Below are 16691 nucleotides of genomic sequence, written 5' to 3'. Positions count from 1 at the left end.
GGTCAGTTCTTAAACTGGGGACCTGGGGATAGCTCTATTAACCATTTTGAAGCAGAAATCAGTTGGTGTTAGGGAGGTATGGTGACTGAATGAGAAGAAGCTTTTTCTCATTTTTAAGTGACTTGAGTTAGTAAGGGTTATGTTTGGATAAAACGGGGTCTGTTTTTCTATAAGAAAGATCAATGGACAGGCATAAAAGTTTCGTTTCCCCCTTTTCACAAAACAGGTAAAAGAAATTCAGGAAGAATTGGATAAATTAAGTCCACGAAAAATTAAACATACTAAGAAGGTATGTTATGATTCTAATGAATGGTTTTTAATAGAGTGCATTTACACTGTTTAGTCATTGTTTCTGTATATCTGTTAGGGAGGGTCTGAAACAGGTCACTATGTGGTCACTCCTGATATAGACAGGTCACTGTATGGCCATTTCTGGTATACAGACAACGGGAAAGAAAAGAATCTGTTTCTAGAGAACTTGAGGTCTTGTAATTTTCTTCTCTATGAAAAAGATTTGACAACAGGAAGCACTTTGTGTGGCAGATAGACTCCAGATATTCTTAAAGGGTGCTGTGGTATTGGGAAGTCAGAACTTGAAGTAACCCCTTGCTTCTTGTTTGTTGCCAGTCATGGGCAATGTCTAGGCTGGCAGCCGCTCATCGAGCAGCCATCCGGGCCTTGCAAGTGTTTATCACTCAGTTTACTGACCGAGGGGAGCACCCAGTTCCTGCTCGGTGCAGGGAACTGGGCAGCCTTATTCGTCAGCTGTCACTGTGCTCTGCCAAGCTGGATGTCGATCCTTCTGTGCCAGACGTGGTCATAGACATCTTGCAGCAAATCGAGGTAGGAAATGGACTCCAGTTTTTATTTAAAGGATGTTGCTTCCAAGCAGGGAAATAACTCAGACTCTCTCTAGTTCTAGTCAGGGAGACAATAAGGCAAAACTACTGCCTGGCGTGATAACTTGATGCTTGGCAGAGAATGTAAGTTTGCATTTTTATTGTTTTTAGACTCTGATTTTATTACAGAAAAGAAAGGAAATGGCAAGGAATTCTCAGATTAGTGCTTAATTATCAGTATTTGATCTAGATAGGTTCTAGAAAAGAAACACTTGGGATCATGCAAGCAAGAATCTCAGATCTTGGGATGACTGGAAACATCTGGTATTTCACGAGTGGCTGTACTAATCAGGAATGGACAAAGGCCTTAGCTCTCATTGGTTACAGAGACAGCATTAACAATGAGCTTTGGCTTTATAACTTCCAGGGTTTGCAGAGCACTGCAATACAATGTAGCCTTTTATCCTTGCTCAGTACCCTGACTTAGAAATACATTTGTTACTACTAATTTAATTTGCATTGTTGCTGTTTTTAAAGCCAGGGGCAGAGAGATCTCTTGAGAGCTGAAACTAATTAGCCACTTATGCCAGTATTACTTCTCTCATACACTTTCATCCATAAATAGGAAAAGATAATCCTGTATTAATAAGCTGTTGGCCCTGGAGGAGGAGTCCATGGTAGAGAGAATTCTAGACAGAAAGACAGCTGACTACTAGGAACTAGCTCTAGTTGTTCTTAAAGCCTGCTCTGCTTTGCAGTCCTGTTGTTTAACAAATGTCTCTTATTAGCTTTGGTTACATCCATGTAGACAGAGCTCACTCTCAGGAGTGTGTCAAGTGGGGATCTCAGAACCTTTGACAGTGTATCAGATAATGTCATACATGCTCTTTCAACTTACCTGTAAGAAACATTACTGGACAAAATCATTTCAATTAGGAGAACTATCTTCTGAATCCTAGAAAGGATCTCAAGAGGTTACCCCATATTCTGAGCAAGAGCACCATTAACATTGCATCTTAAGCATAATGTAGATATCCCCTAGTTTTGAATGTATTCAGTAATGTAGGAGATTAAACACTCTGTGATTCCTTTCCCAACTTACTATCTTGTTTCCATACACTCCTCTGAACTCAGTCTCTCTGACTGCTCAGTCGTCTTTAATTCATACTGACCAGTACTGCCTAGTAATGAGTGAGTGGGTGTTACTCAGAGGGGGGACATAGACCTCCTGCCATTATTGCCATGGGCAAATAGCCACTGGACCCACAAGGTTCCATTAGCTTATGAAAATGTATGTTCAGTCTAATGTATCTACCCACACAAAACACAACTTGAGTTCATGACGTTTTGTTGAAATGAGAATTAACATGTAGCACATACAGCTGTAATCTGAAGACTGTGCTTAGTTTCCAAAGTAGTGATTCTGAATTTTAAAGTTAGGTGCCTCTTAAAAATGATCTTAGCAAACTAAACATGTAAAAGAACTTGTGGAAATTACTTTTATTAATCAATCCCTGTTGTAAATAATATCATTTTTAAACTAATGGGAACATCGTGTTAACCATTAGAGGTAGCCATTTAATGACGTGTCTTTTTGGAAAGTGTAATTTTTTCAGTGTTGTGACTAAAGTCATACTCTAGTGGGATAAACTAAGAGAATAATTACTGCTTTGCGACAGGCTTTGGAGTCTCTCCTGGAAAAGAAGTTGTCACCTAAAAAGGCAAAGAAATGTTTCACAGAAATTCGGAGCAGATTTCCCATTGGTAGCCAAAAGATCTTAGAGAGATGGCCAACTGTACTGCCCAAGAGTGAAAGGAGACCCTTGGTCACAAAGGAGACATTTCCACAGGAAACCAGTCGACCTTCTGTGGCAAAGAGACTTCTGGCAGGTATGAATCTCAAAGTGTTACTGTGTGGTGTTTTACTCAGGGAAATTACAACAGTTACTGCATCACACTGGGACGTCCTGATTGGTGGCCCTGTCCAGGAGAGCTATTTGCCTCTAGGATCGGGAAGTAGCAACTAGCATTTGTCCTAGGACTGGAGGCTGGAGCATGCATCTATAGAAGTCCATCAGCAAGTCAAGTCCTCCTCGCTCCATCATAGTGCTAAGCAGACTGCATTGTACTGGTGTGTGGATACACACATGTGCACTTGACGTTTGTGCATTTCTGGATCCTCATCCTAGGGGATGGAATTGTCAGGATGTGGGGTATGCACATTTGAGCAGATTTTGCCAATTTACCCCTTTAAAAGTATGTGTATGCTTCTGTTTTGATGAGCAGTGTTTTATGTAATAAGATCTGAGTGTTTCCAGCCTCTCGGTGGGAAACGGCATCTCACTGTTGCTTACTGAGTCTGTTCATGGCTTCCTTACCTGCACTTACTGCTTCTGCACAGATTCCCCTTGTGTATCCTTTATCCCGCTCCTTGTTGAGTTCCATGTCTTTTTTACTTAGGAATATAAAAGTGCTGTGGGGAGTGTAGCTAGTACTCTTTCTTTTTCCTTTTTGACTTACATGTAGTCACTTATCTTTGGAATTTGTTTATGGTATTTCTGGTATAGAAACTTAATTATGTAGGCAAATCCACTAGTCTAACTCATATTTTACTATTTGACAAGACAACTAATTTTTCTTTGTTATTTTTTAAGATTTACTTGCCATTGCTCACTCTGAGGAATGTGGAGTGAGCCTGTTGAGTGTGGGCATGCTGGCAGCCGCCTGTGCCAGCTCACGGGGAGGAGATGGCCATCCTGATGAGTGCAGACCCAGGCTTCTTTTCTGTACCTCAGTCCAGGGTCAGAGCTTTCTACATAGGATTTTATAAGTTTCTTGCTATGTAAATTTCTAGTTTTCTGTCTTATAGATTTTATTGCTGTTGTGAATGAAATTTTTATTAATTATGAAACTGGTTATTGGTACTTAAACAGAAATTGTTTGGTTTGTGCATTAGCCTCATATCTGGCAGTATCTTGAAGTCTTTTATTATGACACTGTTTCATTGGGCCTGCACAGTTGAAGATTTCTGAAACCAGAGAACCTTTCTTTCTTAGAGCTAGAAGTCCAACTTTGCACATCCAGGCAAACACAGTGCCTTTGAGCAACACAGCCAACTGGAAGGCATCCCCCAAGCTCTGAAGTTGTTTTTACTTTCTTTTTTTTTTTTTTTCCTTTTTTTCAGAGCTGGGAACCGAACCCAGGGCCTTGCACTTGCTAGGCAAGCACTCTACCACTGAGCTAAATCCCCAACCCCTGTTTTTACTTTCTAAAAACAACATAGGCTATCCTGCCTATGTTGCGTGGTAGCCCAGGCCAGCCTATAAAACTGAGGCTGACCTAGAACTTTGCAAACCTCGTGTCTTAGACTTCCCGGTGCTAGGTTTATAGGTATGAACCACTATATTCTACTAAGGGATACATCTGTTAACCAATTGCAACATTTGAAATGTTTAATATTTAAAATTCCTAATGAATAGTGATGTGTGTTATAAACTGATATAATCAAGGGTTTGTTGCTTGATCTTTTTGACAATTTCCAGTAGATGAGATAATCTATAAACATTATGGGTAAAACCAGTAAACTAATTTTACTTTCTAAAAACAGTTCTGCATTATTTATAATTATAACTGGAGAAGAGGGAGAGGGTGGGGGTGATAGGATATGTGTGGAGGTCAGAGGACAACCTTGAGGAATCAGTTCTCCCCATTCACCAAGGGTTCCATGGAGTGGACTCAGGTTGTCAGTGCATGGTGTGCTCTTCTTATCCTCTCAGCCATCTTATTGGCCTAATATTCATTTTTTAATGAGGTAGAAGATACAGATAGAGAAGTGTACAAAGTGTCAACCCACTGCTGAGCTAATACCAGAAAAGAGAACGTCTTGCACTTTATGAACTGCCTGCATTAGACTAGCACAACTGCACCCGGAAATGTCTTTTGTTCTCCTCCCTTTCACCTGGCTTCCTGTATGTACTTAATTCTTAAAAATATTTTAGTTTTGTTTTTAATTATATGTATGCAGTGTCCATAGAGAGCAGAAGTGGGCAGTGGTTCCGCAGAACAGGCAGTTGTGAATGGCCTGGCCTGGGTGCTGAGGTGGGCACATGTTCTTAACTTCTGAGCTGTCTGCAGGACAGAAGTTAACTCCCCTCCCCTACCAGACAGAGTCTCACTGGACAGACCAGGCTGGTCTTGAACTCACAGATATGCCTGCCTTGCTTCCTGAGTGCTAGGATAGAAGGTGCCACTCTTCTCAGATATCGTTGGTTTTTTTGAACCCTGTTGCAGAGTCTGTATTTAACCTTAGATTTACTGAGAGTAACAATGTGTTGAATTTTCTTTGACCTTATTTTGTGTTTTTCAGTTGCCAATCTTTGAGGGCTTTCCCCTCACTGCAACTTACTATGTCAACATTCTTTATGTCATTTCTCCTCTCTTGTGGTCAGAAACTTGCATGAGTGTCTCATATCTATTAGAGACATCTATTATCTATTTGTCCATCTGCTGCTCTTCTGTGAACCCTGAACAGCTTAGCGTTTTACCTGTAGCCTCTGTGGAGCCCTGAGTGATGACAGGAGGGGTAGTTCACTGAGGTGGGGAGAGGGGTTCTATAGCTCCGCTCAGTCCTGACAGGTGAGTAGGGTCTTGCCCACAGACGGAAGGTTCAGTCCCAGAAGACAGCCCCACTTGAGACACCAGTTACAGACCTTAAGGTGTCACTTGCCATTCTACATCTAGGCTCGGTGGGAGTTCACCCAGTGTACATATACAGAGGTACAGAGGTACCACAGGGGACACACGGGAATAGCCAGACGGGCGGTATCTAAGGCCAGGAATATGGGAAGGGGCACACCACCTCCAAGAACGTCCATGTAAACAGCAACCCAAAAGCTCTCAGAAGCCCATAGTTAAGAGGTTACCATGGAGCTTCTGTCACACAGGCAGGATTGGTTATCATGCAAGCCCTATCTATGTGCTGCCCTTCCTCGAGGGTGGGGCATGTGCAAAAAGTAGAGGCTTGACTCTCACTCGGGCTCCTTGTGAGGCAGAGTGCAGGAGCCTGGGCTCTTACTCGCCCTCCTTGTGACCTTGAACAAATGCTTCATTTGTTTCCTCACCAGAGGAATTTTAGTAATCCTGTTCTACCTGCTGTGGGAGGCAGCTTGATCGGGATGCACATGGATGTGAATTCTATTAAAAAGCAAAAAGCGTATTGTACCAAACATGAGGCACACTATCACCATGACTCTGAAGTGAAACTTGGCTCTAGGTAGCTGGTTCTCACGTGCCATGCCCTTGCGTCTGGGGAGCAATGTGGCGATCTTTAGCTTTGTTTTTCTTGTTCTTATTATTGTCCAGGTCACATTTTTTTTTCTATTTTAGATAGCACTCTCCCTGTTCCTAATTCTTCATTCCTATTTCCTGAAGTTCCTGCTCCCTACCCAGTACCTCGGAAATATTATGGGGAGTCCCAAGGGAGGGAAAGTGTCTCTGTCTCATTTGGGATTTATGATTGAGCCTAATTGGGTGAGCTTCCTTGTGATTTGAGTAATTGTTGGCCAGTGCATTTCTTAGAGGCCTCTGACTACTGATTGCATTAGTGTACTGTGTGAGGATGGCTTGTGGCTGCCTCTCTGCTGGCAGCAGTGTCCTCAGACTCAGCTTTCTGTGGATTTGCACTGCATTTGCTGTCTGATTGATGCCATTCACAACTGAAAAGGTGTCAGGACCTAGCAGCCAGCGTTGCTTCAATAGATGTAATCTTGGGAGTTACTAAGCTATAGATTGAGTAACAGGAGTTAGTCCTGGCATTCTTCTGTTCTGCTTTCAAATACTTGCTGTGAAGCTGACTGAGCTTTGAGAACATCTAAGGAGAACAATGGTATGGGGGAATCAGGGTCCTGACTTACTTTTGCTAAGGAAGAATCTCAATAAAGCCTTCCTTTACACACACACACACACACACACACACACACACACACACACACACACACACACAAACATATTTTTTAATATCAACAGCAGTGTCCCATCCCTCCCCTCTCTCCTCCCAGTCCTCCCCTCTGCCCCCCTACCCAAATTTACCTTCCTCCATTTACCTTCAGAGAAAGGCAGGCCTCTCATGGGTATCAACTAAGCATTGCATAGCAAATTACAGTAAGACTAGCCATCTCCCCTTAAATTAAGGCTGGTGAGGCACCCCAGTATGAGGAAAAGGGTCCCAAAAGCAGGCAAAAGAGTCAGAGACAGCCCCTGCTTCCACTGTTAGGGGTCCCCAAAAAAAGATCAAGCTACAGAACTGTGACATACGCAGAGGGCCTAGGTCAGTCCCATGCAGGCTCTCTGATTATCGTTTCAGTCTCTGTGGGCCCCTATGAGCCCAGGTTTGTTGAGCCTGTGAGTTTTCTTGTGGTGTCCTTGACCCCTCTGGCTCCTTCCCCTCTTCTGCAGGATTCCCTAAGCTCTGTGTGCCTAGTGTGAATCCCTGCATCTGTTTCCATCAGTTGCTGGGTGAAGTCTCTCTGATGGCTACTGGATTACGTACCGATCTGTGAGTACAGCAGAGCATCATTAGGAATCCTTCAGTGATTCTCTTTTCCAGTCACGTGTGGTTCAGTGAACAGAGGGGATGAAAATAATCAATACCATGTATCTACCATGCAGTTTAAAGCATTTTACTCTGGAATTTTTTTTTTAAAAAATGTGACAAGTACTGTTAAAGTCCCTTGAATACTTCCTCTCCATTCCATTTTCTTCCTTCCCTTTCTAGAGGTTTCCATTATGAGCCTGTTCTGTTTTATGTCTGAGCTGCTCATGTGTGTCTATAACACATTGCTCCACACATGTGACCACATATAGTATATATCAGCCTGTAGTATGATTATTTTTTAAATTAGTAAGACTTATTCATATTAATAGGTGAAGTTGAATTTTTCTAGTGCTAGGGTTCAAACCCAGGGCCTCACACACTAGAAATGCTGAGTGTCTCTGATCTGCACTCTCAGATCAGAGGATCCTAACTTTTTAACTCTCATGTGGGTCTTCTTTCTATAAGTAAACCATAAATGATTTTCATCTCTTCATACACATTAATGGACACGGGCTGTCCCCAGTCGTCGGTCATCAGTCTCTGTGTGTGGCACAAGGTCTCACTATGTTGGCCGAATGGCCAGAACCCCTGGGATTGAGCAATCCTCTCTTGCACCTCCTGAGTATCAGAATACACAAAGATTTCACTGTGCCACTATGCTGGCTGGTTCTGCTTTTATAAACAGTGACAGAGTGACGTCAAAGCTGACCCCTCTGTTTACATGAACAAGTTCCCTGGCCAAGCATGCCTGTGACTCGGCTGCTGTACTGAGAATCAGCCTTCGAGGGCATTGATGGAGCCACTCTTCAGGGGAATTCACTACTTCACTCCCACACTACTGGTGTCTGAGTTTTCTCCTTCCTTGTTTATGTTTGTGTCATGCTTCACATTTCCCCATTCTAATAGTTATAAGTCTGAGCTTATGGCGTAGTTTTCCTCAAGTTTATCATCTATCTTTTTTTTTCTTTCTTTTTTTTTTTTTTGAGTCAGGGTTTCTTCTATATAGTTTTGGCTATCCTACAACTCATTCTGTGGACTGTGGACCAGGCTGACCTTGAACTCATAGAGATCCACCTGTCTCTGCTTCTCAAGTGCTGGGATCAAAGGCGTGTGCCACCACCTGGCTGTTTATCATTTTTTCATGCTTTTATGGACTACTTGTTTTTCTGCCTAATTTGTAGAATACTTCACTCATTTCTCTGTTGAATCGCTTATTTCTTATATAGATTTGTACATATTTCAGGTATCTCCTTCCAGATTTGGCTGATTTGTTATGGTGATTTTTTTTAATCAAAAGCTATAGTTTAGTGTAAACTCTAGTAAGTTGCATCATATTTGAGCTTAAGACAGTCTTTTCTGTCTTGATGACATGATAGTATTGTCCTGTTGTTTCTTCTTAAAGCTCTGAAGGACTTCATGCTGTTTGTGAGCTAAGCCCTGTTCAATGTGATTCCACTTTGATTTCTCTGTGTGGACAATAGTAGACCTCATTCTATATCTGCCGGTCTGTGGTTCCCATCCTATGCCATTGGTCCCTGAGTCAGTCCACACTGCCTTACTAAGATTCCTGTCTCTGGGCAAGAAAGACACCTGCCTCCACTTTATTTCCCATATTGTTGTTGCTTCTCAAATTTGTTGGACTAATTTTTAATATTTTACTCTTCATATGAATTTTTAAAATTAGATTTATTATTTTACGTGTGAGTGTTTTGCCTGCTTGCGCATATGTGTACCACATGCATGTGTGGTGCCCTCAGAGGTCAGAAGAGGGGATTAGATTACCTGAAACTGTAGTTAATAGATTGCTGTAAGCCATTTTGTGGGTGCTGGGAAACTAACCAGGGTCTTCTTAAAAAAACAAGTGCTCTTAACTTCTGAGCCACCTGTCTGGCCCCTTCATAAGAATTTTATGATTAATTTATTTAAATTTTGTTTGTTTCCTTTTTTGTTTGTTTGTTGAACCCTTACTGACCTGAGACTTTCTGAGTTTGACGGACTGAGTGCTGGAAATAAAGGTGTGTGCCATGATACCCAGCTAAATCAATCTATACACACTTTTAATTTGATATGCATTTGAAATTGCAGATCACTTGTGGGGAACTAACATAGATACAATGTTCAGTCTGTAAAGGAAACTTGATTCAGAGTTTCTTCCGTGTCCTTTCAATGGCCAGGAATATAGTCCCAGCACTGCAAAAACAAAATAAAAGCTTTGCACTGCTTTCTCTGAAATTCCTATGAGTTTTGAGTTTTTCATTAGATTTCTTCCTCATTTTCTTAGAGCTTTTGTTTTTGTGTATTTGTATGCTTGTGATCTTTTGTGGTTCTAGGACTGGAACCCAGAGCCTCCCACATGCTGACACAAGTTTTCAGAGCTGGGCATGGTGGCACACACCTTTAATCCCAGCACTCCAGAGGCAGAGGCAAATGGATCTCTGAGTTCCAGGATAGCCAGGGCCACACAGAGAAACTCTACCTAGAAAAACAAACACATTTTTAATATGAGGAGAGATGGCTCACTGGTTAAGAGCACTCTTTTATAGGATCTGGGTTTGGTTTGCAGTACCCATGTGGTAGCTCATAGCTATCTATGACTCCAGTTCCAGGAGACCCATGAGTACTAGGGATATATGTGGTGCACGCATGTGTGGACAAGTGTTCTGCCTACAAGTATGCTCTGCTCCTGTACATGCAGTTCCCACAGAGTTGAGAAGAAGGCATCAGAAACCCTGGAACTGAAATTATGTATGGTTTTGAGCCATTGTGTGAGGCTGCGAACCAATCCAAGGTCCTGTGCAAGAGCATAGAGTGCCTTTGACCACTGAGCCGTCTCTGACTGCAGTGTTTCCATTTTAGAAAGACAGTGAGGGTTATTATTGCTGTGATGAAATACCATGAGGACAAGCAACTTGGGGAAGAAGAGTTTTATTTTGTTCACTGTTCCATAGAACAGTTCATCATTTAAATAAGCAGGGGCTGGGGGAGGGGGGAGCTCACAGGGCAGGAACCTGGAGTCTGGAGCTGATGCAGAGGCCATGGAAGAGTGCTGCTTACTGGCTTTTGCTTAGCCTACTTATAAAACCTAGAACCACCAGCACAGGGATGGCACCGCCCACAATGGGCTGGGGCTTCTCCCTTAATCGCTAAATAAAAAAATGCCCTACAGCTGGATTTTATGGAGGCATTGTTTTTCAATTGAGGTTCTCTCATTTCAGATGACTCTTGTTTGTGTCAAGTTGACATAAATCTAGCCAGCACAGACAGTTTGGCAACCCAGTGGACATGTGACTAAGATCAGCAGGGCACCAGTGAGGGAAGTATCTTAAAGCCAAGAAATCTAGAGAGGCCAACCTGGATAGGAACAAAGATATTACAGAATAAGACCACAGGCAAGAACTGGAAAGTCAGTAAATGTGGACCTGATGTTGAGGGGGTTGGTCATGGTGCTTGGACATTGGTAATTACACCTGCGGGTGTGGCAACAGAGCTCCATGCTTTTCACAGTGCCAGGCTGGAGTTTAGATCTTATGTGCTTGTAAGTCATTTCCGCTGTGTGGCTTAAGTGGACTTTCTCCTGTGAAATCTGTGTGTAGATGTTGGTCAGCCTGATGAGCTTCAGAGGCTGGAGCGTGAACTGGATGCGTTAGACACAGGTATTCCTCCACAAGAAGCTTCCCATATATTGGACCATGGTACAGACTTCAAAGATGAAACATTAACCCCAGTAAAACCACAAGCCGTAAGAAAGAAGACCGTGACAGGGCATATGCCACTTAGGAAGAAAGATACTTCAGAGTCAGCTAGATCACAGCAGGTAAGAAGTCTCCTTTCTTGGGGCCCGTTTATATTCATCTGATATTGTCCAAGGTCTTACCGGCTAGTAAGGGTAGGACCACATTGGTCTCTGGGCACATGGACGTCCTTTCCTGGGTCAGTAAGATCCTAACTCACTTAATACTATGATCTTAATTAGGAAGTTTGTCTTAACAGTCAGGATTGGAAAGGGTAAGAGTTGAGAGGATTTAAGGTTCTGTTCTGAGTGGTTAGTGGGATATGTTGTTCCTGGGACTGATGGTGGCTCAGTGGTTTTAAGGGTACTTAGTACCCTTCTAGAAGATCGAGATTAGGCTCCCAGCATCCACATGGTGGCTCACGGCTATCTCGAGTTCTAGGGGGTGCAGTGCCCACTCTGGCCTCTACAGGCACATGTGGTGCATAGACGTTCATGCAGCTAAAACACATAAAAAATTTTTTTTAAAAGATTATGTTTCTACTAAGGATAAATACTGATCTATTATGGCCACTGAATATTGAAGGGCCACTTTAGGTGAGTGCTTTTTAATATGGCTTTAGAAACTAGCTGGGTAGTTAGAGCTTGTGATCTGAAACTACCTTATATTTTAAGCTTCTATCTAAAACTTCCTTATGAGGCTGAAGAGATTGCTCAGTAGTTTATCACTGACTGCTCTTCCGAGGCCTGGGGTTTGATTCCTAGCACTCACATAGTGGCTCACAACCATCTGTAACTCCAATTCCAGGATATCTGGTGTCTTCTTTTAGCCTCCATGGGCACCAGGCATACAAGTAGTACAGACAAAAAACCCATTTAATTAAAAAATTAAAATATCAACAACAGTAAAACTTCCTTATAGTCCTACATTGGGAATGGGGAGATGAGCACCTCTGGTCCAAGTGTACTCACTGCAGTGACTGCCTCTCAGTAGTGCCTTCTGGAGGCTTCTGTAGCACTGGGCATTGCCACATGGCCTTGGGAAAGGGAATTCCATTATACTAGTGTCTTATTTTCCTTTCTATTATTCTGGGAAAAACCCACCAAACTGGAAGAAAGAGTATTTTTGGTCATGAAGGGAAGCCAGGGTAGGAGTTCGAGGCAGGAACTGAAGCAGGAGACCGTGGAAGAATCCTTCTTACTGACTTGCTCACCCTACTAGAACCACCTGCCTAGGAGTGGCACTGCTCACAGTGAGCTGGCTTCTTTCCCATCACTCACTAACCAAGAAGATGCCCCAGACTTGCCTAGAAGCCAGTCTGTGTAGCTACTTCCTTTCTCGTTGAAGTTTCTTTTTGCAGAGGACTCTAGTTTGTGTCAAGACCACAAAGCACTAATCAGCACAGCCAGTAACTGACAGGTCATGGATTGGGATCACATCTTTATTCCTTCCCAAGTAAACTTGTAATGAGGTCATTGGGAAGTCAGGACTGAGCCTGTAAGAGAGCGGTCTGCTTGGTTGTCCTTCTCAGCCTCATGCACAGTGGGTATTTGAAATTGTGGGATGCATTGTGATTAGAAAAGTTAAGTATTTTAGGCAAGAATATTTTTTTAATTTACCTGTAAACAAACATGGACTTTTAGAAGGGAAGATTTAATTAAGGAAAAAGATAATAAATATTTTATATATGAATGTGGAAAAGTCAAGGATTTCAGGTCCACCCTTGCCCAGGTTTACTTCAGTGTGATTGATGTGCTTCTCACATTTCCCTCAGAGTGTTTTCAGTCGCTTTTGGAATGAATGTATGAATAGCAACGAGGCACTTGGAGCTGCAGTGAGTCAGAGGTTGAAGCTAGTGTCTTTGGTACTTGTCTGGCTTTGTAATGCATGTTTATTTCTTACAGGGACTCCACATATCTGAAAGAAATCGACCAAACCAACCTTACAGCAAAAGCAGATTGCAGCAGACAACAGTGTCATCTAGACTAAAAATGAACCGACAACCTGTGAAAGACCATAGGGCTCCTTGGATACCTCCAAACCCCACATCTCCACCAGCCTCTCCTAAATGGTATGCAAACATTCAAGGACCCTGGGTTTATATGACTTTATTTTCTTCATGTTAGAGCAGATGAACTAGTAGGCTTCATTGTCCCCCTCGGGCAGAAATTCTTATTTGGGTGAGTAGCACATGAGGTGTTTGTCCAGAAGTTTGTCTAGAAGTTTCCAGTGGACATATGCCAGTGTAGAAAGGATTATACACTGTGTTGTCTGCTCTGCAAACAGATTGTGCTTACCCGAGGCTGGGCATCGTATCTCTCTTATGTCTTAATGTCTAGTGCCCACACATAATAGGCATTCACTTAATCTTTGCTGAATGAATAAATATTTTTAAATAATTTTAATTCCAAGACAAGAAAGTGGTGAACTCTGAGCTCATCCATATTTGCCTGATTTTGCCCCACCTGAAGGACCCGATCTTTGTAGTGCTAATATTCCTGCCTTGTTACCCACACTCACAGCATAAGAACAGTATAGAGCTGCTGTCTATCCCACAGGGCTAGAGAGAAGGTTGTGTCTTCAGGGGAGCAGGGACCGGTTTGAATCAGGGTGGCTAAAGATAAAAGGGAGCTTGTTTGCCAAGATTTGGGAGTCTTTAAAAGCACCAGGAAAGAACTAGAAAGTCCAGCAGGCAAAGGAGGAAACACAGACAGCAAGTGAGAACAGAAGAAGGGGCTGACTAGCTGGAAGGGCCGCCTTGCTGCTGTGAGTGGACAGCTGAGCACCCTGGTTCTAGGGAGGCCCCTGCAGGTGTGCATGGTGCAAGTCTGTGGTGCTGTCATCCTTCAGCCTCGAGGGACGGAGAACAAGCACTGTTCAGAGAGGCTTGTGTGACCAAAGCTGGGTCTTCTGATCCAACTGTGGGTTTTTTCCTATGTTTTGTTTTTGTTTTTGTTTTTGTTTTTTAGCTCATGACTTTGTTCTGATTTCTTTGCTTTATGCATATCAATACTGAGACACAAGCTGAGTACTGCTAACCACATGCACAATAGCTGCCAGACTACAGTTTCTCAACCTGTGGGTCATGACCCCTTTGGGGTCAAATGACCCTTACTCAGGAATCACATATCCAATATCTTACATAACAGATATTTACATTATGATTCATAACAGAAAAATTAGTTATGAAGTAGTAATGAAATAACTTTATAATTGGGGTCACCACAGCACAAGGAACTGTATTAAAGGGTTGCTACATTAGAAAGGTTGAGAACTACTGATCTAGACCTATGTCTGGTGGGTGGAGTTGTGGGGCAGATAAGACTTCCTGGATCAGAGTGCTGTGTGAGACCTAACACAGACACTTAGAGGAATGTGACCTGGGATATTACTAGTGACTCATATTTATATATTTAAAACAGGTTTTGTCGAAGTACGTCCTTCATTCTGTGACTTTTGTTTTTAATTTTAATTGAAATAGTGACTGCTTCTGAAAGCAAAGGGATCTTCTCCCTTCATCATTGGGCAGGAGAGCTGGAGGATCCTCACGTTCATTTTTCTATGCAGGCGCCAGGCTCTGAGCTGTAGGTCAGCATTACATGGTTCTTTTAGGATGAGTCACCGGGGGTGGGTGAATGACTACAAAAGGCGTGCTTTTCCATTCTGTGCAGTGCTGCCTGGCTGAGGGGGAAGTACAACCCCAGAGATGCTGCAAAGGTGCAGTCCCTACAGCAAGAGACTACCCACAGGGAAAGTCAACTGGGAGGTGCTGCCGAGCAGGAAGCAGCCAGGTCTGTATTAGCATTTTCAGAATTAAGGCTCTGGTTATACAGACTCTGAAGCGGAGCCCTCTTGTCTTCCCAGTGTCTAAAGATGGTTATTTAAAGTTATATTGCTGGACTTCCCTTTTACACTCTCTATGTTACAACAGGCCTGCCATACTTTTGTTCTGTCTTATTTCATTCATTCAAAACCCTCTGTGTATGCCATTTGCCAATTTGTGTATAGCACAGTTGCATGCTTTATGTGCTTTTTAAAGAGAGCAAATAAGACCATAATCCCAGTTCTTATTTGCAGCCAGTGGGAGATACATGTAATTAGCTGTGACTGAAGATAGAATGTGGTATACACCCTGAGGTCCGGGCAGGTTCAGAACAGCGTTTCCTCTTGCTGCAGAGAATGAAGCTTTGCACAGGGAGGTCGACATTAAACCTGGACTTGCACAGGCAGGAATAAATGTGAGGAGTATAATGAGAGCGTTCCCAAGGACAGCAGCAGTGAAAACAGCTTGCTCTGCATTTGTTTGGCTGAAATTACCCTAGCATTATGGGAAAGCAAAAATAAAAGTGGGTATTAGGGCTGGGCAAGCTCAGGAGTATGGCGCAGCTCCATCTTCAGCCCTTAGGAAGGAGTGGGCCATTAGGTAATGTTCACATAGCCACAGCCATAGGAATCAAAGCCCTTTGACAGGCACATACAATAAAATTGTTTACAGTTAATGCCCTCTTTTGTTTTTATTTGGCTTTATTAACACCTACACTTGGCTCTGTTTCTTTGTCTAAGCAAGTAACATGTCCTGAGATCAGTGGTGGGTGCCTTTCTTGTGGCAGCTTCTTGTGCATGTACTAACTTGAAGTACTTTTGTGCATAAATATCCATTATAGGAACATGTGGGAGCTTTCATGGGTACACAGAGGATACATTTATTACTTTTGAGTCCTTTAATAGAGCCAGGATTGGTGCTGGGATGGGGGGAGGGACTCACTTTTCTGCTCTGTTTCTGTGGTAATGACAGCCGGTGGCCTTGAGGCATGGTTACCTTTACTGCTTGTATTGTCTGTCAGGCTTTCTTGGCCAGATGCTGAGTCTTCCAAAAGACTGAAGGAACTAGAAGAATTGGAAGCCAAAGAATTGGAAAGAAAGCAAAAGCAGAGGTAAGTGTTTGTTCCTGAGGTGAGCAGTGAGTCATGGCTGTTGACATCAGTCACACTCCTGTGCTTACTGGCTTTCTGCCTCCTTAAGACTTCGAAGCCAGTCTTCAGCAGAGCAGAGATAGAAGCCAAGGATATCCTGACTTGGTTTTGAGGAGAGTTGATGTGACTTTACTGCCCTTTAGGCTCGATTGGCTTGAGGCTGAGACTTCTAGAAGAACCAAAGAGTTGGATGAACTAAAAGCTGAAGAGATGGCCAGACTTCAAAAACTAAGGTATATGTCTGCTACCGGGGAGGGTTAGGGTGTGTGTCCCTCTATGGATTTAGTTGATCCATATAGTTTGGACTCTAAGAGTGAGTAATCAAATGAATGGGCGTTTGCATGTTTCCATGTGCACTACGGCATGACTTCCTAGGTGTGTATGGAGTGTGAAGGAGAATTCCAAGAACATGTATGATCTGGGGGTGTTGTGTATTTGTTTCTTGTTTGCTGCCTTGCATCCCAAGGCATTGCGCTAGGTGGATGCCAGTCTTCCTGAGGGCAGAGAGCATATGGAAGTGCATGGTGTGTGAATTGAATGATGAGCATGTGAACAC

At 42.9% G+C, this 16691-nt stretch overlaps 1 protein-coding gene across 14 annotated transcripts in view; it reads left to right on the top strand.

Annotated features, from left to right (window-relative positions):
• Window positions 1–16691, top strand: part of 4933427D14Rikl (RIKEN cDNA 4933427D14 gene like) — a 48827-nt gene that overhangs the window by 11951 nt on the left and 20185 nt on the right. For 12 of the 14 annotated variants that reach the window (XR_010055205.1, XR_010055206.1, XR_010055207.1 and 9 more), the window contains exons 5-12: window positions 227–289; window positions 628–843; window positions 2519–2729; window positions 11025–11245; window positions 13067–13233; window positions 14834–14953; window positions 16007–16096; window positions 16279–16368. Coding sequence is in view for 10 of the 14 variants with exons in the window: in XM_063269346.1 (XP_063125416.1) it covers window positions 227–289; window positions 628–843; window positions 2519–2729; window positions 11025–11245; window positions 13067–13233; window positions 14834–14953; window positions 16007–16096; window positions 16279–16368 (1178 nt within the window). In the remaining 4 variants the exon portion in view is untranslated. Of the gene's footprint in view, window positions 1–226; window positions 290–627; window positions 844–2518; window positions 2730–3493; window positions 9447–11024; window positions 11246–13066; window positions 13234–14833; window positions 14954–16006; window positions 16097–16278; window positions 16369–16691 lie in introns of those variants that run through there. The other 2 variants (XM_063269351.1, XR_010055208.1) reach the window with 2 other exon arrangements.

Source organism: Rattus norvegicus, chromosome 10, assembly GCF_036323735.1.
Source record: "Rattus norvegicus strain BN/NHsdMcwi chromosome 10, GRCr8, whole genome shotgun sequence".
NCBI classification, from domain to species: domain Eukaryota; kingdom Metazoa; phylum Chordata; class Mammalia; order Rodentia; family Muridae; genus Rattus; species Rattus norvegicus.
This window is presented reverse-complemented; position numbering and strand designations above follow the sequence as displayed.